At 62.5% G+C, this 20831-nt stretch overlaps 1 protein-coding gene across 1 annotated transcript in view; it reads left to right on the forward strand.

The window, feature by feature from the left end:
* The window catches only part of CROCC2 (ciliary rootlet coiled-coil, rootletin family member 2), an 87141-nt gene that overhangs the window by 56877 nt on the left and 9433 nt on the right, over positions 1–20831 (forward strand). The window contains 11 exon segments of the mRNA XM_064383457.1: positions 1864–2007; positions 6061–6257; positions 6939–7098; positions 7814–7951; positions 8072–8429; positions 8657–8841; positions 9758–9878; positions 10698–10831; positions 19778–19912; positions 20266–20414; positions 20664–20807. Coding sequence (XP_064239527.1) covers positions 1864–2007; positions 6061–6257; positions 6939–7098; positions 7814–7951; positions 8072–8429; positions 8657–8841; positions 9758–9878; positions 10698–10831; positions 19778–19912; positions 20266–20414; positions 20664–20807 — 1865 coding nt within the window.

The following is a 20831-nucleotide window of genomic DNA, read 5'->3' on the forward strand; positions in this document are numbered from 1 at the left end:
CTGGCAAGAACACAGGGTTAGATACCTACCCGACTGGTGCTGAATGCATGGTGCAGGGGGCAGAGAACAGAACACAGGCCATGGTGCCAGACCCGGGACGAAGGCCCCTTCTGTGCCCATCTCCCTGGCTGCACGGAGGCAAGCGCAGGCCGCCCGGTGGGGCCCAGGGCACCCAAGCATCAGGGCCTTGGGAGATGCTCAGCGACTCAGAGCCAGGATGGAGGGCTTGTGCCGGGTCCCCAGGTGGCCCCCAGGGCGCTGCGCAGCGCGAGGGGGCACCACAATGAGGAGGCAGCTGCTGGATGTTGTTTCACCTCCTTCCACCTCACGCCACCGCCCGGATTCCTGGTCCCTCCAAGCAGGGCTACCCAGAGGAGCACCCAGCAGCCCAGGGGAGCCTTGCCCCCAGATCCATGGAGCCCCACCCTGCTCCGATCCTGCCCCTGAGGCCCGGGAGGACCAAGCTTCACATTGGGCCTGTGACTGTGCCCCTCCCTCCTCCTGACCTCTGGCCCAGCAGCTCCACCCTGTGGGCAGGGAACCAGGAAAGGCCTCCTGGGGTCCTGCGAGCTGACGCCTCCGGCTCACAGAGGGGCCTCCTCTGGAGCCAGTGCTGGCTTCTGAAGCCTTCTCTTGTGCTGGCCCCGAGTCTCCCCCGGACTCGGGACCAGGCCTGCCAGCCAGCCAGGCTCCCTGGGGAGCTCGTTAAGGGTTCCTTTGCCACCTCGGCTCAGAAAATGGAAATTAAAACTGTTGAGAGGAGCGGGAGGAGAGGAATGCCGGCCAAGGAGCACCGGGCGCCAGATGACAGGAGAGCGTGGGCCCCCGGCCTGAGTCACCACCGCAGCTGCTCCGGCCCGTGCCCTGTCCCCAAGGCCCTCACAGGGGGACCCTGCAGCCAGGCATCAGGAGCACCGGTCACTGGCGGTGCTGGAGCACACAGAGGCACAGAGCCTGGTCACCCAAGATGACCCCAGTCCGTTCAGAGGGTCTGCAGGGGGTGGTGGGGAAAGGACAGGAGGCAGCCCAAGAGCGGGGGCACAGGCTGCAGGAACCCCCACCCCAGCAGAATCCAGGTGGGCAGGTGGGGCTCCCGAGATCTGGCACCTATGCCCGAGGGAACACAGAGCCAGCTCTGGAGGGAGCCGGCCAATGCCGCCCGGAGGCTTGGTCCGGTGCCCCAAACCCACGGGTCTGGAGCCTGAGCAGGGCAGGGCTCTGACCCCTCAGATTGAGGACACTGAGGCCCAGGAAGCCGAGGTCACCCTGAGCCCCATCTGCCCTGCTGCCCCAGCCTGGGCAGGGTGCACTGGGGAGGGCCTTGAGAGGAAGCGGAGTTGGAACCCGAGGGGCCTGGGGCTTGGGGTGAAGAGGGTGGCATTTGTCCATGAACAAGGGGCCATAGGTCGAGCCTGGGGCCTCTTGGTCTGAGGATCTCTGCTGACCACACTCCCCGAGGCCCGTACGCTTCCTGAGAGGACACCCTGGGGGTGTGGGCGACGGGGTCCAGACTCCCCTGAGCTCAGTCCCAAATGGAGGGTAGGGCCGCCATCTGTGTGGTGGGCCCTGCAGGAGGGGCCCTGCCCCAGGGCGCAGGCTGAGCTGAGGGGCTGCTTCCTGGTGTGTCTGTGGGCACTCACACATCACAGCTGGCAGGGACCGTGAACTTCCCCTCATCCCACCAGCCTGTTGACAGTTTAGGACACTGAGAGCCAGTGCCCGGGACTTGCATGGCGGTCGGCGGGGCCCAGCTCCCCTCCCGGCCACTGCAGCTCCTCCCTCTCCCGGGTCCCGGCCTTACCTCACCCCCACTGCCAAGGGCCCGGCTCCCTGGCACCACTGTGGGCTCCCTGCTGCCCACAGGCCACCGTCAGCACCATGACTGAGGAGCTGAAGGCCCTCCAGGCCCAGTTTGAGGATGCCATCGCGGCCCATCAGACGGAGACCATGGCCCTGCGTGAGCACCTCCGGGACTTGGCAGCTGAGCGAGGCCAAGTGGAGAGAGAGGTGAGGGCAGGGCTGGGGGCTCGGGGGACGCCAGCAGCGAGAAGGCAGTGGGGCAGGTTCCGAGACAGGAGAGCGTGGAGAGTGGGGTGTCGGGAGGAAAGAGAGGCCGTGCCGTGGAGGAGGGCAGCGTGGCCCCCGGGGGTAGGAAAGGCAGCCCCAGGGGTCGTGGGCGAGGGGCCTCACACCAGGCACTAAGCCAAGCTCAGGCTCCTAGAGCAGATGAAACGGTGCCTGGCCCGGGCCATTGGCTGACAGAAGCTGACGCTGGTTTTCAGGGTAAAGAAGGCGTCGTTTCTAAGCCCCCTGAAGGGGTGAGTTTGACTTTGGGGTGAAAGTGGACTTGGCTGAGTCAGGGCACCAGCTGAGCAGGTGGGGGGCTCTCCACAGGCTGCTGTGGGTCCCGGGAAGGTGCCTGGCACACTGGCCGGCTCCCGGGGCACAGGTGGGGCACGCCTGTCGCTGAGAGGGCCAGCACGTGAAAGGGCAGTCAGAGCCACGTGGCCGAAGGCTCCGGAGTCCAGCCAGCCCCCTCTTTCCACATACAGTTAAGAAAGTGGAGTCAGGAGGGCCTGGCTCCCAAAGCCTTCCTGAGAGACAGGCGTGACCTGGGGCGAAGGGGAAGCCGGATCCTCGGCCAGGAGACCCATTGTGCCGTCCACTGAGGAAGGGGAGGCCTGACAACCTGGGCTCTGCCCACACAGCAGGGGGCATGGACTCACTGCTCAGGGCACTAGGGTCGGGGGAGGCTGGATTTGGGGCAGCGGGGAAGAAAGGAAGAGGGGGTTGGTGGAGATTGCAGGGTGGCCCTGGGCCCGGCCAAGGCCCCAAGCTTGACATGGAGGCACCCAGGAGCCACGTGATGGTGATGTGGGGTGGGGAACAGTCATGGGCAGGGGCAGGAGGGCCAGGCTGGGTTGTCCTGGGCTCAGCAGGCAGGCAGATGGGAGAGGCGTTCCTGAGGAGGTTGGTGGGACAGGGGGACGCCTGCGTGTGGCAAGGGCAGGAGGACACAGGGTCTGGGCTGGAGGAGGGGAGGGTCAGCTGCAGCCCCAGCGGGGCCCCAGGGGACGGGGCGGCCTCACACACTCCCTGGGCGGCTTGCCAAGGCTGGGGGCTGCGCAGCTGACCTGGTGCCGGGCCGGGCGGCCAGCAGGGGCAGAGTGGGGAGAGGGGCTCAGCCCTCCCCAGGCACACACAAGAGGCGGGGCCGAGAGTGGAAGAGAACGTGATTGAACAACGACCGGCAGTTTACACTGGCCCCAAGGAGAAAGGTCTCCTTTCAACAGATTTCAAAGTCAGGCCTGGTCAGCGACCACACTGGGAAGCAAAAGATTTCAAAACTGGGGGCAGCAGGGGCGGGGGAGGGCACGGGGCTCCTCAGTTCTGCGGGCCTCAAGGAAGGGCGTGCACGCCTCACAGGGAGGTCAGGTTTTCAGGGCAGCAGTCCCTGGAAGGGAGTCGGGGCTCCCAGAACACAGCAACCAGATAGGGAGTGGGGCTGAAAGGTGAGGATGGGTGATGGGGACGAGAGGAACAATCTTACAGAAAAGCAAGCCCAGCCCGTCCGGCGCCAGGCTGGCCCAGGGTCACCATGGAAACCGTAACATTTTTCACAGCCTTTAAGCTGGAGGAACTTCAGGCTCACACCCTGGCTAAGGCCCACACGTGTGCACACGCGTGCATCCACATCACGCACGAACACAGTGACACCACACACACCTGTGCACACGCCACACACAGTGGTGCACGCGTGCTGAAAGCACACACACTCTGAATGCACACACACACACAACCCTCACGCTGGAATCACAGACACCACAGTGCACACAGGCGTGCACAGAAACGCGCAGCAAGCACACACATGCACATACACACACTCACGTGCGCACACACTCACACGCACACACATGCACTCTCATGCACATCCACACACATGCACACACATGCATATACTCACATGCACAGTCACATGCACACACATATACTCACACACATGCACACACACATGCATATACTCACACACATGCACACACTCACATGCACACACATGCATATACTCACACACATGCACACACATGCACACACTCACATGCACACACATGCATATACTCACACACATGCACACACTCACATGCACACACATGCATATACTCACATGCACACACACATGCATATACTCACACACATGCACACACATGCACACACTCACATGTACACACATGCATATACTCACACACATGCACACACATGCACACACTCACATGCACACACATGCATATACTCACACACATGCACACACACATGCATATACTCACACACATGCACACACTGACATGCACACTCACGCATATACTCACACATGCACACACACGCATATACTCACATGCACACAAACATGCATATACTCACACACATGCACACACATGCACACTCACACGCACACACATGCACATACGTAGGACCTGCGCAGGCATACACACATACGCACACACGTGTGCACACAACACGCACAGAGTTGACACCTGCACGCGCTCTGCCTCACACATGCACACTCACAGTCACACTCACCCGTCCCTCCCCGGCTTTCCCTCCACAGCCCTCCTCCCTGCAGCGCTCTGGAGCTGCCTCGCTGCAGGAGATTTTAAAAGAGGCTGTTTATACAACTTCTAGTAAAGAAATAATTATTATAATCACATTAAGTGATTTGGCTGTAAAATTTCTGTGAAAGGGATGGCTGTTCTCAGGAGGGGAGGGAGCGGGTGGGGGAGTGTGGGGGCCCTCAGCCTCTGGGGCCCTCCCCCTCCCCCTCCGGTGCCCTCCCCCTGCCCCCCCCAGCCCTCCCCTCCCCCTCCCCCTCCCCCTCCGGCGCCCTCCCCCTCCCCTGCATTTGTTTTGCTTGCTCTCATCTCCTCCCCTGTGAAATGAAAACAGTGTCTTTTATGATGCATGGGCCCTTTTGCTGGTCCTTGACCTTCTGGGTCCGTTTCTGCTGAGCTCTGCGGAAAATGCTTAGCACGGTCAGGGCTCCCACGTGTGGGGGTGGAGGGGAGCAGAGGGGAGGCTCTGGCCCTTCCCAAAAACAGAACAACAATCACAGCGGCAGCATCGAGAGCCAGGCCGGCCGGGGCCTGGACGCTGTCCCGTGAAAACAGCCAGCACAGAGGGGTTTGTTTCTGGCAAGCCGGCAACTTGACATCACGGAGTCTCTGTGGCTTCCCTCCCTGGGCATGCCCTGCCGGCTCCCCACCCCCGCAGCTGCCCCTCCTCCCCTGGGACACGCCGGAGCCAGAATGGAGTCCTCTCCAGGGTTTTTGGTCAGGCCCAGAGCTCAGATCCGGGAGGCAGGAGACTGGGGGCCAGGGTCAAACCCCAGAGTGTAGGTGCAGGGGAGCCCTTCTGCTGGGCTGCAGCTGCCTTCCAGACTCCAGCCCTGGGCTCTCCCGGGCACCGTGAGATGCCTGGTGTCCAGAGCAGGGAACCAAGACCCTCCTCACAGTGTGCCCCCCCATCGCCAGAGACCCTCCTCCCACTGTCCCCATCGCCAGAGACCCCTCTCCCACTGCCTCCCGTGCCAATGGGGGAAGGAGGGCTGGGCTGAGGGAGTGGGTGAGCCCCACTGTGCCAGGGTCCTTGTGCCAGGGTCCCCGCCCAGGCTGCCTGCCAACATTGCTGCACACACTAGGACAGGCAGCGGCCTGGGCACCACACTGTCACCTAAAGCGAGGACCGGACTCTGGGAGCGGGAGGTAGGAGGGCCCCGGGCAGGGGCAGCTGAATGTGGGCAGTGACGGCTGAGCCGCATCCCAGGCAGTCCTTGCAGGCCAGTGGTCAGTGTCTCAGGGTCCAGGGAGGCCACAGGGTGGGGACAGACCCAGGGGGTCAAGGTGGGGTCTCCTGGGCTCTTGGGCTGGCCCTGCCCCAGCCTCCACGGCAGTGGGATTGGTGGCTCCATGCGGTGAGCGAAGTGCATGAGGACCACGCTGGGCAGGGCCCCTGTGCCTCCCCCGGAGCTCGGTCCCCAGCTGGCCGCCAGAGCTGCATGCTCCTCCCCAGGCTGAGAGGCTGCGGGCACAGCTGACCGTGGCTCAGGAGGGGTCGGCCACACTGCGCCAGGAGCTGCAGGCCGTCAAGGAGAGCCGGGAGGAGGCCCACCAGGCGCTGGGTGACGAGGCCCGCGAGAAGAATGTACTGTTGCTGTCCAACAGGGAGCTGCGGGCCGCCATCCGCAGGGCCGAGCGGGAGAAGGCCAGGTATGGCAGCCATCCTAGAGCGGCTGGGGTCCCTGCAGCCCACTGCCCACCCAGGCTGAGGGGAGGATTGGGCCAGGGGGCTAGGTGGGGGCGTCCCGTTGATTTGGCCCCACCGATGGTGGGTAGACATGCCAAGCAGGCCTCCTGCTGCCCAGTCCAAGGGGTCTGCAGTGCTGGCCAGTGCGAGGGTGGCTGGGGACATGGGCACACCTGTCCCTGCCCACGGGAAGTTCCCATCAGCAGGAAGACAGGTCACAGATGACCTCCCGGAGGTGGTGCTAGGCTGGGGAGCAGAAGGAGGCCAAGAGCCTGGCTGGGGCTCCAGAAAGGCCCCTGTGGGACAGCTGGGCTAGATGGCAGCCCTCACAGCGGGCGGCACAGGTGCCAAGCTGGGCTGGATGTTGAGCGTCTGGGCACGTGAGGGAGAGGGAGAAGTGGGGAAGGATGAGGTGAGGAGGGGCTGAAGAGGGAAATGGTGGACGGGGTCATGCAGCTGCACACTGGGACACGGGTGGACGTGTGTCCAGAAGGTGACAGGGAGCCCTGCAGGGGCGGGGTTTGGGGGCACTGTGGAGAGTCAAGACTGGGGTCGGTGCCTCACTAGAGCAGCAGAGAACTGCTGGGCAGCAGTGCCGGCCCCCCAGGGGGTGCAGGCACCCCAGACTGTGGCACCCTCGTCAGTTTCAAGCGGTCCAAGGAAGAGAAGGAGCAGAAGCTGCTGGTCCTGGAGGAGGCGCTGGCGGCGGCACGGCGGGAGGCCAGCACACTGCGGGCCCGCCTGTGGGAGCTGCAGCAGGCGCGGGGGGACACCCGCCAGGAGCTCCAGGAGCTCCACAGACAGGTAGGCGGCAGGAAGGGTCAACGTCCAACCAGCCACCACCCACCTGGTGCGTGCCGGCTCCTCCAGGCCCTCCCGGGGCACACCCCGGCTGCAGCACAGGAGCCCCCAGACCTGGTCTTGCCGCTGCCTTTGAATCACTCTGTCCCCAGACTTCGGGCCACCCCCTGCTGAGGTTCACAGGGCCCCTGGTTTGGTCTGTCCCTGTGGGGTGCAGATGGCAAGACTGGAGAGGACAGAAACAGGAAGGCTTGGGGAGGAGGAGGGGCCGCGCACGGCAGCACACAGGGTCTCGGAATGTGACGCATTTCCAGGGCACCCGGGGTCTCAGGCAGGCTGGAGGGGCGGCCTGGCCTCTGCAGGGCTGGGTGCTGGAGAGCCGGGTCTCCGCAAGGCCTGGCTCCCTCCTGTCGCAGTAGCCTCGGGGCGGTTGGCTCCAGTGCACCCCAGCCAGTGCCCACACCCCCTAATCAGGGCCCACCCCGCCCTTCCCTAGACTCCTCCTTGTCCCAGGTTCTCAGAGGAGGTGCCGGGTAGGTGTCTGCAGCATGGCTGAGGGTGGCGGCTCCTGGGACGAGGTCCTTTGGAGGAACCTTAGACCAAGCCTCCCTGAGTGTGGCCAGCTGCCCTCAAGGAACGTGTGAGTGGAGGCAGGAGGCAGGGAGGCTGCCTGGGCACAGGGACCAGTGACCCCATCGGTGCGGCCCCATGCTCCCAGGTGAGGACGCTGACGGCCGAGAACCAGCGGAGGCGTGGAGTGGCCTGGGAGCTGCAGGGGCGATGCTCGCAGGAGCTGCTGGAGCTACGGAGGCAGACAGCCGAGGCGGAGGCCAGGCACGAGGGTGCCCGGAAGGAGGTGGGAGGGCCACCAGTGCTCCGAAGGGAAGGCGCTGGGCTGGGGGAGCAGAGGGAGGCCCGGGCCCACCCACTTCCTCACCGTCTCCCATGGGAGCTGCCCCCAGCGTCCCTCCTACAGGTCCTGGGGCTGCAGAGGAAGTTGGCTGAGGTGGAGGCCGCAGGGAAGGCCGGCAGACAGCGGCTCCGGGAGCACCTCAGTGACAGCTGGGGGGCTGAGCAGACCCTTCGGGCAGAGCTGCACAGCGTCACCAGGAAGCTGCAGGAGGCCAGCGCTGTGGCCGATGCTCTCCAGGCTCGCCTGGACCAGGCCTGTCACCGGATCCACAGCCTGGAGCAGGAGCTGACCCAGGCCCAGCGTGCGAGGCAGGAGGCAGAGGCCCAGCTGGGCCGGCTCTGCGCCACACTTCGCCGTGGCCTGGGGCTCCAGGGACAGAGCCCGTGGGCCTCCCCGGAGCAGCCCGGTTCCCCCACCCAAGGTCAGAGTCCTCAGTGGCGGCAGGTGGGCCCCCTGTCCCGGCTCAGTCCCTGGCCTGGCCACCCCTCTTTCAGGCCTCACAGCTAGATTGACTCGGACAGGCAATTATCAGGGGCCTGTGGCCAGCCCCCCAAGCTCCCACGGCTGGAGCAGCAGAGAGGAAGGGGGACGGGCGTGCGTCTGCCACTGTGTCCCTGTCTACGATCCCTCCGCTGTCACCTCCCTCAGGTTCCAGCGACTCTCAGGCTCTCCCTGGGCGAGAGGATGCCAGCGCCCGAGCCAGGCCCCACTCACCCCTCCGATGGCCCTCGCCCACACCCGGAGGCCGCAGCTCAGAGATCCTGGATGTGGACACCGTGAAGGGCATCCTACAGGACTTTGTGCAGAAGCTCCGGGAAGCCCAGCGGGAGCGGGTAACAGGGGCTGGGGCCCTCCCACCCACAGCAGCACGCCGGGGGGCTCTGGGAAGAGCACCTCAGACCTGCTGTCCACCCATCCGCGTGTCCCTGGGTCTCGAGATCCAGGCTGTCCTGTTTGTTGTGATAAATGCTGGTACCACTGTGGCCCCCAAACCCAAGTGCCCCGGGTGGCTGCAGGCCACCCCCTTCCTCAGACCAGGCTGAAAAGCCCCTGGAGCCAGGCCGTGCTGTGACACCCACCAGGGCCCAGGCCAGGGCATTCTGCAATTCGTGCCATCCCCTGAAGAGCTGCCTGGGGCTGGGCGACTGACTGCAGGACAGAGCCAGCAAGCTCCCCTCATGCTCCCAAAGTCCCCTTCCGTGGGCCCAAGCTCCGCAGTGGCTGCTCCTGGCTTCAGGGCTCCCACAGAACCACCCATGAGGAGCCCCCTCCCAGCTCACTGGGTGACGATGGGCAGGCGACTCCCATGGGAGGGCTGTGGGAAAGACAGAGGCAGGCCCTGAGCCCTGGCTGTGGTCCGTGCACTCCCTTCGTGCCTGCCCTCCCACCGCTGCCAGCCCCAGGGAGCAGGGTCCCATCTGCACTCAGCCCCAAGTGCTGCTGGGGCAGCCCCTGCCAGTCCCCCTGACCACAGGCTGTGGGCCACCACCTCCCAGCTCTCCACACCACACCTGTACCTGAAACCTGGGTCCTGCAGGCCAGCCCCACCGGACCCCTCCCCTCCCCAGGCCTGCACGTCAGCTCAGCTTCCCAGTGTGACCACCTTCCCCGAGCCCACTGCCACTCCACATGCTGCCCTGCCCTGCACACGCTCAGGCTAGACCAGGCTGGTGCCCACCCTTTAACAGACACCTCGGCCCTCCACCCGCCCGCTGGGCCGCCCCCACTGACCTCAGTCCTTCCTCCCAGGACGACTCTCGCGTCCAGATGGCGACCCTGAGCAGCCGGCTGAGTGAGGCAGAGAGCAGGTGTGCCCGGGCCCAGAGCCACGTGGGGCAGCTACAGAAAGCCCTGGCCGAGGCCCAGGAAGGTGACCTCCCTTCCCCACCCCACCCACCCTGGGAGTGGCTGTGAGGGTGGAACCACAATGTCCCCACTGCTGCCAGCTGTAAGCTTTCGGCCCCTACGGCAGCTTGGCGGGAAGGGGGCCCAGGGCAACACCCAAGCCACCAGGCCTGGGGAGGCAGAGCCCACGCTCGGCATCAGAGCTGTCTCCGCAGCAACTTCCCCAGCACAGAGGAATGGCATTCACAGGCCCCTCAAGGCCCTCCTGGTCTGGCCCCAGTGTCCTCGGCAGCCCCTGCCCCACCCTGGCCTCCTGCAGTTCCCACGAGGGGCCTTTGCCTGGGCCGTGCCCTCTTCCTGGTACCCTCTACCCCAGGTAGCCACACGGCTCTCCCCCTGCAGGCCCCGCCCCTTGCCACCCCCTCAGAGAGGCCCCTCCCCGCTGCCCCCCACTGCATCTCACGCACGAGTTCCTCCACTCATTGCCCCTCAGTTAAAGGACAGAGGCAGCCGGGCACGGTGGCTCACACCTGCAATCCCAGCACTTTGGGAGGCCAAGGCGGGCGGATCACCTGAGGTCGGGAGTTCGAGACCAGCCTGACCAACATAGTGAAACCCCGTCTCTTTAAAAAAAAAAAAGGAAAGAGGCAGGAAGGACGGATGAGCAGGGAGGAGGTCAGAGTCCAGACACGGGAAGCTGGGACCCCGGGCGAGCCCAGGACCCTAGAGCCGCGAGGACAGACCCTGCCCCACCTGGGTGCCAGTCACTCAAGTCTGTCGAGTTGCCTGCCTGTGACCTGGGAGGGGCGTGGGAGCCCCTCGAACCACTCTGCTTGCCCCACAGGCCGGCGCCGGGTGGAGGGCGTGCTGGGCGGTGCTCGGGCAGCGAGAGCCTTGCAGAAGGAAGCGCTGGGCAGGCTGGAGATGGAGCACCTGGCGAGCGTGCGTGCAGCAGGCCGGGAGAAGCGTCGGCTGCAGGTGGGGAGGCGGCGGGGGCAGGTGGGGCGTGAGAACAAGGCCTCTCAGTCACCCTCACACCCTGCAGGGAGGCCATAGGGCCGGGAGGGAGTGAGAGGGGTCCGCAAGGGCTTCTGTGGGTGTTCAGGGCTGGGGCCAGTGGCCAGCCAGGCGGGGCCCTGGGCAGAGGTGCAGGCTGGGTCGTGCCAGGTGGCTTTGGGGACATCAGGACTGGACCTGTCCCTAGCAGAGCTGTCTTTAAGGTAGTTCTAGCCCTTGTGTTACAGATTGGGGAAACTGAGGACTTGGTCCTGGGGGCACAGCAGGTAGGCGGCAGAGCCCCGAGTCTAGGCCCTTCCTTCTCTTGAGGCCACGCTGGCAGGCACGGGGCAGCCCCGGCCCAGCCCTGGGGCTCTTTACAGGGTCACCGTGCTGCTCCAAGACCACTTTTCACTCCATGTCACTCTGGCGTCACTCAGGCACAGAAAGGGCTGAGGTCAGCGTCCCTGCGCACCAGGCTTTTTGCTGGGGAGGTGGCCGCTGGGTCTGAGATTGGCCTGGAAAGGGAACAGCCAGGCCGGGGTGGATGGAGCCTGGCCCAGCCTCGGTCCTCAGCCCAGCCCACAGGTCCAAGCAGCCCCCAGCATGTCCTGAGATCCTCTTGTCAGGACTAGGCCAGGGGACGACCCGGCCTTTCCAGAGTGTTCCCTCGCAGGCCCCAGCGGCCAGAGAACAGCGTGCCCCGCTGAGGCTCCCCAGGCAACTGCCCCAGGCATCCCCCAACCCATTGTGGGAACAGGGAGCCAGCACAGCACGGAGGGGACTGGGCACGGAGGTCTAGGAGCCACTCCTCTGCAAGCGTCCCTCCCACAAGGGAGGCCTGGACGCTCTGTCAAGGGGGACAGCCCTGCAGGTTGTCACAGAGACCTCAGAAGTCAAGTGCCGAAGCCACCCATGGTCACCTTCCCCAGCAGGCCTGTGCTGCTCCACGCGGGGCTCAGCCTGGGAGCCTGGTGGCCCTCAGAGGCCACCAAAGAGCTGTCAGCACTCAGGCCAGCAGGCAGGTGCTGGGTCCCTAGGAGGCCCTGAACCTCCAAGGAGGTAGCTCCTGCAGGGGAGAGGGGAAGGGACAGAGAGCAGAGGCCAGGCTGCAGAGACGGCAAGTTCCTCATCAGCCAGGAGCCTGGAAACTCCTGTCTCGGAAACGCCCCTCCAGTGGCAGCTGCTGGGGCAGTAGGGCTAGAGAGATCTGTGGCCTGGCCAGGGATGGGGTCAGACTTGCGAGGTGCCCAGGAGGTGGGGACCTGAGAAGTCGGGGGCCTGGAGCAGGCCAAGCTGAGCCACGCTTCATTTATATGGACAGTCACATGTGCCGCCCACGGGCGCTCAGAACAGGTGCTCTCTGTTCACAGGTTACACATTTTTAAACAGTTGTCTTATTATTTTATTTTATTTTATTTTTTGAGACAGAGTCTCACTCTGTTGCCCAGGCTGGAGTGCAGTGGCATGATCTTGGCTCACTGCAGCCTCTGCCTCTTGGGTTCAAGCAATTCTCCCGCCTCAGCCTCCTGAGTAGCTGGGATTACAGGCACGCGCCACCACGCCCGGCTAATGTTTTGTATTTTTAGTACAAACGGGGTTTCACCATGTTGGCCAGGCTGGTCTCAAACTCCCGACCTCAAATGATCTGCTCACCTCGGCCTCCCAAAGTGCTGGGATTACAGGCGTGAGCCACGCTGCCCGACCCTGAAATAGACCTTCTGAATCAACCTTTACAAATGCATTATTCAGATAGGCCACATTTGATCTAGTTCCTGAATCTATGAAAGCGAGGGACGATGTGTTGAATTTTCTGACTGCAATTCTTCTTGTCAATGGCTCCTTTTATTTCCAAGGGTATCTGACTTCTAGATTTCCTGACTCTCTTCGAACGTGAAGCTTCTCCGTGAACTCTTCACGCGTGGCCTGCACGTCCCGTGGCTGCTGCTCGTCCTCCTCTTGGCCTCTGCCTTTTTGGTCTTTGCGTTTTCAGCCTTTGTGTCATCGGCCTGGCTTTGGCTTCAATCCCACCTTAGAGTCTTTGCCTTTTCTGGGGGAATTTGTTCCACGTAGAAGGTTTGTGGTAGCACAGGCTCTGCTTTTCCTTAGGTTGCTGATAGGACGTTTCCCCCTTTCTGCGTGTCTTTCCCGCTGGTCCTGTCTTGCACGGCAGGGGTGATTCATTCGTCCCTTTTCCCTTCGCCTTTGCATCCAGGGCCTCGTAGGGCTGGGCCAGGACTGCGCCCTGCACCCTCCAACGCCGAGGGTCTCGTCTCCCGCCCCCGACCCCGCCCCCGACCCCGCCCCCGCCCCGACCCCGACCCCGACCCCGACCCCGACCCCGACCCCGACCCCGCCCCCGACTCCGACCCCGCCGACCCCGACCCCGACCCCGCCCCCGACTCTGACCCCGACCCCGCCCCCAACCCTGACTCCGACCCCGCCCCCCACCCGGACCCCGCCCCCGACCCCGACCCCGCCCCGGACCCCGCCCCGGACTCCAACCCTGACCTCGACCCCGCCTGCAACGCCTCCACCTGCGCGCTGGGAGCTGAGACTTTTGTTCCTTAGAACTTCCTCCTTTGGACGCTCTCCAGTTGCAAACCTGCCCCGGGGCTCTGGCTCTCCGGCCTGTGAGTTGGACCTCTCTTGATGTCTGTGGACCCCAGGGCTCTCTACCCACAGCAGCCCATACCTGGTGCCCTATTTTTTGCAACAAATTGCTGATGACTTAAAACAACCCCACTTTTGAGCCCCGGCCCTGTAGGTGAGAAGCCTGGCATGTGTGACTGGGGTCTCCCCTCCAGGCCTCAAAGTCATGGAGCGGGCTGGGCCACCTGACGCCCCAGGGAAGAGTCCTCCGGGCTCATCCTGGTGCTTCCGGGGGCATCTGGGCTCATCCCATGTGGCGAGTTCAGCTCCTTGAGTGATCGGGCTGAGCCTCATTTCCAGGCTGTCGGCCAAGGGCCCCCCACTCCCGGCCAGGGGCTTCCTCGACGGCGCCACAGCGCGGCGGCAGGGCCTTCGCCCCACGTCTCCACGTGCCTCACACCTCTCTGCTCCCTTCTGCCAATGCCCGACGGCCTGCGTGGGTGGGCGAGGGCTGCCTGGGTGGTTGCCCTTGCCTTAACTCAGAGTCAACCGACTCACACCGCAGAGCCCCCTGGGCATGAATGCAATGCAGTTACAGGAGGGGCCTGGTTTTCATTAGAGTCTGGGCCCCTCAGAGGGTTCCAGAACTGTGCAGTCTCTGGACTCTCTGGGTTTTTCTTGTCAGCGCTCTTTCCAGAGTGGCAGCCAGAGGCCTCCGTGTCTTTGAAATTCAAAAATGTCACCAAAATATGGGCATGTCGGCCCCTTTGAGCACTTTTACCCACCTGGCAACCCCTCCCTACTTGCAGAATCCAATCTACCTTCTGTTTACAGAGGTTGCTCCCACTGTAAAAAAAAAAACAAATCTCTTCTCCTTCTCCCTCAGCCTCTGTCCTTTTGTCCTGGAACCCTCAGCACCCCATCACTGACCCCCGGGCCTGTCCTCCTGGCTCCATCTCCCCAAGGTCCTAGGAGAAGTTCGGGTCTTAGAACTTACTCCGCTCATCTCACCATCTGCCTCACCGCCTGAGCTCCCTGCCTGGCCTCGCCCGGAGAATGCCAGTCGCCGTCTTCCGATGCATGTCAGTGGCTTGCTTCTCTGTTTCCTTAGAGACTCTGAATCCGATTCCTCGGATCAACCTGATCTTCTCGAACCCCAGTGGACGCTACTTTTGTGACGCTTTTTCCTTTGCGTGGCTTTGAAGAAGGGAGTTCTGGCCTTGCTCGAAGCTGGGAGTGGAGGGGGGCCCATTAGGGACTTATGCATCCCCGTCCACATATTTCAGGCTCAAAGGAAAGGCAGAGAGAAGGGTTCCGAGATCCCGCAGCCGCAGGGAGCCGTGGGGGAGCGGGGGAGCCAGCAGGGGCATTCTGGCCCTCCCAGAGCTGTTCTTTTCCTGAAGTGTCGGGGGTGGCAGTGGGGGCGCTCTCCGGTGCACAGTCGTGCTGGCATCCTTACCTCCTCAGCGGCTTGCCTGGCAGGGACGGAGGGCTCCCCGGGTCCCCCAGCCACAGCAGCCCTCCTCCCTGACGTGGTCCCCTGTAGCTCCCTGCAGCCCTCCCCGTTCTGAGCCAGGGTATGGGGGAGTCCCACTTCGGGTCTCCACACGTGAGTGCAGAGGATGCCTCTGACGTTCATCAGACCCTTGTCCATATGGACTTTTCTGCTTGGTCTAGAATTTGCTCACGTATTTTAGTGAAATGTGCTAAACTCCATCATTATGGTGTCAGTGTTTTCTTATAATTCTGGCAGTGGCCATTTCACCTTTTTTTAGGCCAAGCTGGTTTCATCTGCCCTCAGGAGCCCTCCAAGTCCCTGGTCTCCAGCTCTGAGAAAAAGTTTTTCGCAACCTTTTGTAATCTATTGGTCATTGTGGTGGGCGTCTGGATTCAGACACACCTAAGTCACCACCTCACCAGAGGCCCCGCTTTTGACACTTGGCAAACCCAGGCAGAGAGCTCAGGGTTGAAATGTTTCTAGCCAGCCAGGGGCCTGGGAAGACAGCCACGCTCCCTGCTGCCCCCGCCCTTGCCGAGCCGGGCGGAGGGGGGGGTCCCTCGGGGCAGGCCTGGCGCCTCTCCTGGCTCTGCCGAAGCCCCCAGCGCAGTCTAGAGCCGGCTCTGCATTTGACATACTTCCCTCACTTGCATGGGTCGGTTTTTCCCGCGTTTCACATAAGCCAATGTGTTTGTCAAGAGAAAGTTAATTAAAAACATATTTTTCTAATTAAATGGTAAGCTGTGCTATGCAAACAGAAAGATTCTGTTTGAGAGCAAATCCCTCCCCGTTTCCAAGGCTACCCTGGGAATTCGGTAGAACAGCCGTGCGGGGCAGCCCACGGCGCCAGGACATGCACCGAACGCAGCAGCAGTGCCCAAGCAGCTGGCCAGGCCGCCGAGCAGACGGGAGGCCTGGCACTCACCCAGCATCACCCACAGCCTCACGCCCGCTCAGAAAGGCCGCCCCTGCCACCCTCCGATTGGCACCTGGTCACAGCTCAGGGGAGCTTGTGGCATCCTTGGACTCTTGCCCAGGCCTCCTTCCCCCACTGTGCCCATGTACCACATCCACCCCGCCAGCTCCCACGTCCCCAGTGCCAGCCCTGCAGTTCACCTGCCTGTGGGGGCCAAACTCAGCATCATTCACAGGTTCTAAAAGTTTCCAGGGTCCGGTCCACACACGCCCAAAGCCGGCAGAGCAGCCTGGGGCCGGCAGGGCCCACAAGGCGGACACTGAGCCACGGTCAGAATTGATTATTCTCAGTGCTTTGTCAAGAATTTTTGCATCTGTAATTCCTTTTCGGTGACATATTTTTCAAATTTATTTGTGTTAAGAAAATTTGATTATTTTCTAAAATGAATTGGTGGGCTTTGCATTTTTTCTATCACCTGGAACGCTCAAAATAACTTTTCTTGAAAGGTTCATTGACCCTCCCTGTACCTACTCGGCAGCTCCTGTCATGGTAAAGAGTCCACTTTAATTCCCTCTGTCTCTTTTCTGTCCATTTCTTCTCGGGTCAGCTTTGCCCTGTGGGAATGTCATTCATCTCACACGTCCAGTGCGTTGCCAAGGGCCTGCACGTACGTTTGCTTAGCATCGCCTCCGTAATGCGCGTGGCCTCTGTGCATACTTGGGCCTTATTGACACGTGGAGTTACAGCTGTTTCTTTCCCTTAATCTGACTTGCCAGCAGTTCATGCTTCATTCCTGTTTCCAAATAATCGATTTATCTCATTTCGTTTTTGTCTAGGTTTACTGATTTCAGCTTTTATTTCTATTAACACTCTATTTTTAGTCTTAGTTTAATTTTTATTTCATTTATTCTTTTGAGGGTCTGGCTCTGTCCGCCAGGCTGGAGTGCAACGGCATGATTCCGGCTCACTGCAGCCTCCACCTCCCGGGCTCCAGCGGTCCTCCCACCTCAGCCTCTTCAGTAGCTGGCACCAGAGGCACATGCCACTGCGTCTGGCTAACTTTTGTATTTTTTGTAGAAATGGTGTTAACCCCTGTTGCCCAGGCTGGTCTCAAACTCCTGAGCTCACACGATGCACCTACCTTGGCCTCCCGAAGGGGCAGGATTCCAGGCTTGAGCCACCACGCCCGGCCGATGCTCTCTTTTTAAATCTTTTTCGTTGTAATTTTTGCAGTTTCTTGAAAGGAGTAAGTAATCTGTTCATGTGTGGGCTTTCTCTTTCAACAGCAGGAGCATTTCACGCGGTCCCATTTTCCGTAACTGTGGTTCGGGATGTGCCGCAGCAGCTTTGGATGTGAGCTCCTTCCGTTTTTACCAGTTTTCTAGAAGTTTCCATCTTTATTTCCTCTTGAGCGTGAGGGTTATTTGAACGCACGAGCACGTTTCTGCCACTGCCGCTGCTCACGTCGTCTGCCCGGCGAGGCTGTGGCTTTGGGCGGGTGATCGGCTTCAGGGCGGGTCTTCTCCGTGCTGTAACAGCCTCCCTGGGGGCCTCCCAGAGCCCACGGCATGCCCCCAGCCTTCAGAGCCCACGGCATGCCCCCAGCCTCCCAGAGCCCGCGGCATGCCCCCAGCCTCCCAGAGCCCGCGGCATGCCCCCAGCCTCCCAGAGCCCGCGGCATGCCCCCAGCCTCCCAGAGCCCGCGGCATGCACCCAGCCTCCCAGAGCCCGCGGCATGCCCCCAGCCTCCCAGAGCCCGCGGCATGCACCCAGCCTCCCAGAGCCCGCGGCATGCCCCCAGCCTCCCAGAGCCCGCGGCATGCACCCAGCCTCCCAGAGCCCGCGGCATGCACCCAGCCTCCCAGAGCCCGCGGCATGCACCCAGCCTCCCAGAGCCCGCGGCATGCCCCCAGCCTTCTGCTTCTTCTTTTTTTTTTTTTGAGACGGAGTTTCACTCTTGTTGCCCAGGCTGGAGTGCAGTGGTGCAGTCTGTCGGCTCACTGCAACCTCTGCCTCCCAGGTTCAAGCGATTCTCCTGCCTCCGCCTCCCAAGTAGCTAGATAACATGCGTGTGCCACCACGCCCAGCTAATTTTTGTAACCATGTTGGCCAGGCTGGTCTCAAACTCCTGACCTCAGGTGATCTGCCCACCTCGGCCTCCCAAAGTGCTGGGATTACAGGCGTGAGCCACCGCGCCCGGCCCCAGCCTTCTTTTGGTCCCAACGACACCCCTGTGAGACTGCACCACACCCATGCCACAGATGAGGAAACTGACACTGGAGCCCCACGTTCTGGCTCCGAGCCCAGGCTCTCCCCTGCTCGGGCTCCGGGGTAGGAGCCGCTGGAGCCCAGACTCATCCTGAGCACTCGGCTCCACTCAGCTCTGGGTGAGAAGGGCTGGGCTTCTTTCCTGCAGCTACTTAAACCCTCAGGCTGAACCCGCATTGTCAAGGTTGGTTTTGCCAGCCTGCCTCTCACACAGCATCAGGATTTAGAGCTGAAAGGACACAAGACATCAGAGCAACTCACTGGGGCTGTGTGGGGCTGTGCATTCTAGGAGGACCGCTCAAATATTACGGTTCACTCAAACTCCATAAAAGCTGAGTCGTTACAAGAGGTCTGGGACCTCTTAAAACTGCTGTGAAATATTTCAGCCGTATTTGAAGGAAACGCCTGCTTTTCTACTGGAAAGTTGTACAGAAAATTATAATTTTCACAACCGCACAGAAGGGTGAAGGATCGCAATTTCAGGGACAAGCCTTGTGTTCCTTCTTCTCCTTTATTAAAGTAACAAAGTGTCAGACCAAAAAAACAGTGTTTTCAAAGTGTGGCCACCTCAGAAGGAGCTGGCCGCTTCTCCACAAAACCCCGGGAAGGTGCAAGGGCTGGGGACCCACCAAGGCCTTACCAGGCCAACGTGCAGTCCAGAAGCTTCCGATGACGGATGGCTCGCAGGCTCCCTCACACGTCTGGGGGTGCTCAAGCCCCAACAGCTGCCAGCTCTGGGGCTCGGCACCACCAGTGCCATCCTCCCTCCCGGGCTGGCAGGGAGCTGAGATTCCTGCAAGCAGGAGGAGAAAGCGGCCCCATAGGGTGGGGGCGCCAGGCGGGGAGGCTGTGGGCAGAGGTCAGCAGGCGTACGAGGTTGGCGTGGGGGCGAGTTCCCAGGTCCGTGTCCTGGGGGCAGCTGGGAACACCACAGGCCCAGAGCGAGGCAGCGGCATGGCCAATGATACTCAGATGAAATGCGCCCTCAGGCCGTCCTGGGCAGCGCCTGAGGACAGAGAGGAAACCGAAGGACGGTCACTGGTCCCGAGTGGATGGAGGCGGTTTGGACAGGCTGAAGGCAGAGGGCTGAGAGGAGGGTGCAGGGGTAAGGGACACAGCGGGGATCACGGGCCATGCCAGCTTCCCGGGCTCCGGAGCTCCTGGGCTCAGTTTGGGACTAGCCATGTCCCCAGGTGGGAGCTGAGGCAGAAGAACGCGCGATGTGACGGCAGAAGGGGCAAGCAGGGCCTGAGATGAACAGGCTCCAGGGGCCTTGGAGAGGGTCACCTCAGGCTTTATCCCAAGGGCGGTGGAAGCCACCAAGGCTGGAGGCAGGTCAGGGATGCCGCTGCTGTGCCCTCTGAGACCACCGGTTATAGCAGAGAACCTGCCAAGCCCAAGCCTTTGCCCACGCTGGGCCAGACCCCCCCTGACTTTTGTCTCAGGCTTCCTGGGGGTCCACACCTTGAGGTTATGTTGCAAACACAACCACTGATCAGCGCACCTCGCGTTGTCCTTAACCGAGTTCTTGCTGTTTTCATCCCAGCTGCGTGGGCCTGTGGGACGGTCTAGGCAGCTGCCCTGAGGTAAGGTTTCCCTGCCGGCCCTCCACGCCCAGTGTCTCCAGGAGGGCCCTGTGTCTCCCTCCCCCCAGGAGCAACTGGACGCGCTGCGCCAGGCCCTTGACGAGAGCAGGAGGCACAGCCAAGGCCTGGCCGAGAGGAAGCAGCTCACCAACGTGGAGCACAGGTGCCAGGAGGCCGAGGGATCGCCGGAGCCCCTGCAACAGGTGAGGGTCTCAGGAGGGCAGAGTACGCTGTCACCAGGCGGACGTGAACAGGCCCACGGGAAAGAGGCGCCGCGGTCCTTTGCAGAATCGGCCCCTCAGCATGAAGGGAGGCCTGCAGAGACCCAGGCACCATCCAGTCCCCCGCTGACAGCTGGGAAACTGAGGCTGGAGGGGCCCACGCGGAGTCGGGGGCTGGATTTCTTGCCACACAGTAGGCACCCTTACAACAGAGGAGTCAGCTGTGGACATGCCGTTTAGGAGAAAACAGGCTGAGGCCAGGGCCAGCCTTAGATGAACAACCTGAAGCCCGGGCCCTCCCGACCCCTGGCCCACGCCCGGCGTCCCCCGCCCAGGTGCTCTGGCGGCCGCAGCGCAGTGGCGAGCAGGAGACCAGCGAAGCGCACGTGGAGAGGCGCGCCCTGCAGGAGCAGACGGCGGCGCTGCGCGCTGAGCGGGCACATCTGCAGGGGGAGCTCGCGGCGCTGCGCGCTCAGCTCACACAGGTAGGCGGCGGCGGCCCGAGGGCGGGGCGGGTGGTCCTTGGAGAGGAGCGGGGGATTCCTGGCGGGGTCTGCACGGCACAGCTGGGTGAGGTGCTGGCTCATGCAGGCTTCCGTGTCCTCACTGGCCGGCGGGGTGGCCCTGAGCTCAGGGTTAGGACGCCCGCAGGTGGCCACAGCCCTGCCAGTGGTGTCGTGTGTGCCCGCCGTGGCTCTCCCTGGGGAGGCACCATGGGTCGGGGCACAACCCTGGCTTTGTCTCCAGTGTCGCTGGAAGCCGAGTGGCCTGACACACCTCACACCCCAGGGCCCCAGAGGCCTCTGTTCCTGGCGGAGACAGCCCTGCCCTGGGGGGTGCCCTGTGGCTGGGGCAACAGGCAGGCCAGCCTGTGGAGGTGCCCAACACCCCCCCCCAAAGC

This window comes from Aotus nancymaae, unplaced genomic scaffold (genome assembly GCF_030222135.1).
Source record: "Aotus nancymaae isolate 86718 unplaced genomic scaffold, 86718_ANA_hifiasm-v0.15.2.pri h1tg000031l, whole genome shotgun sequence".
NCBI lineage: Eukaryota > Metazoa > Chordata > Mammalia > Primates > Aotidae > Aotus > Aotus nancymaae.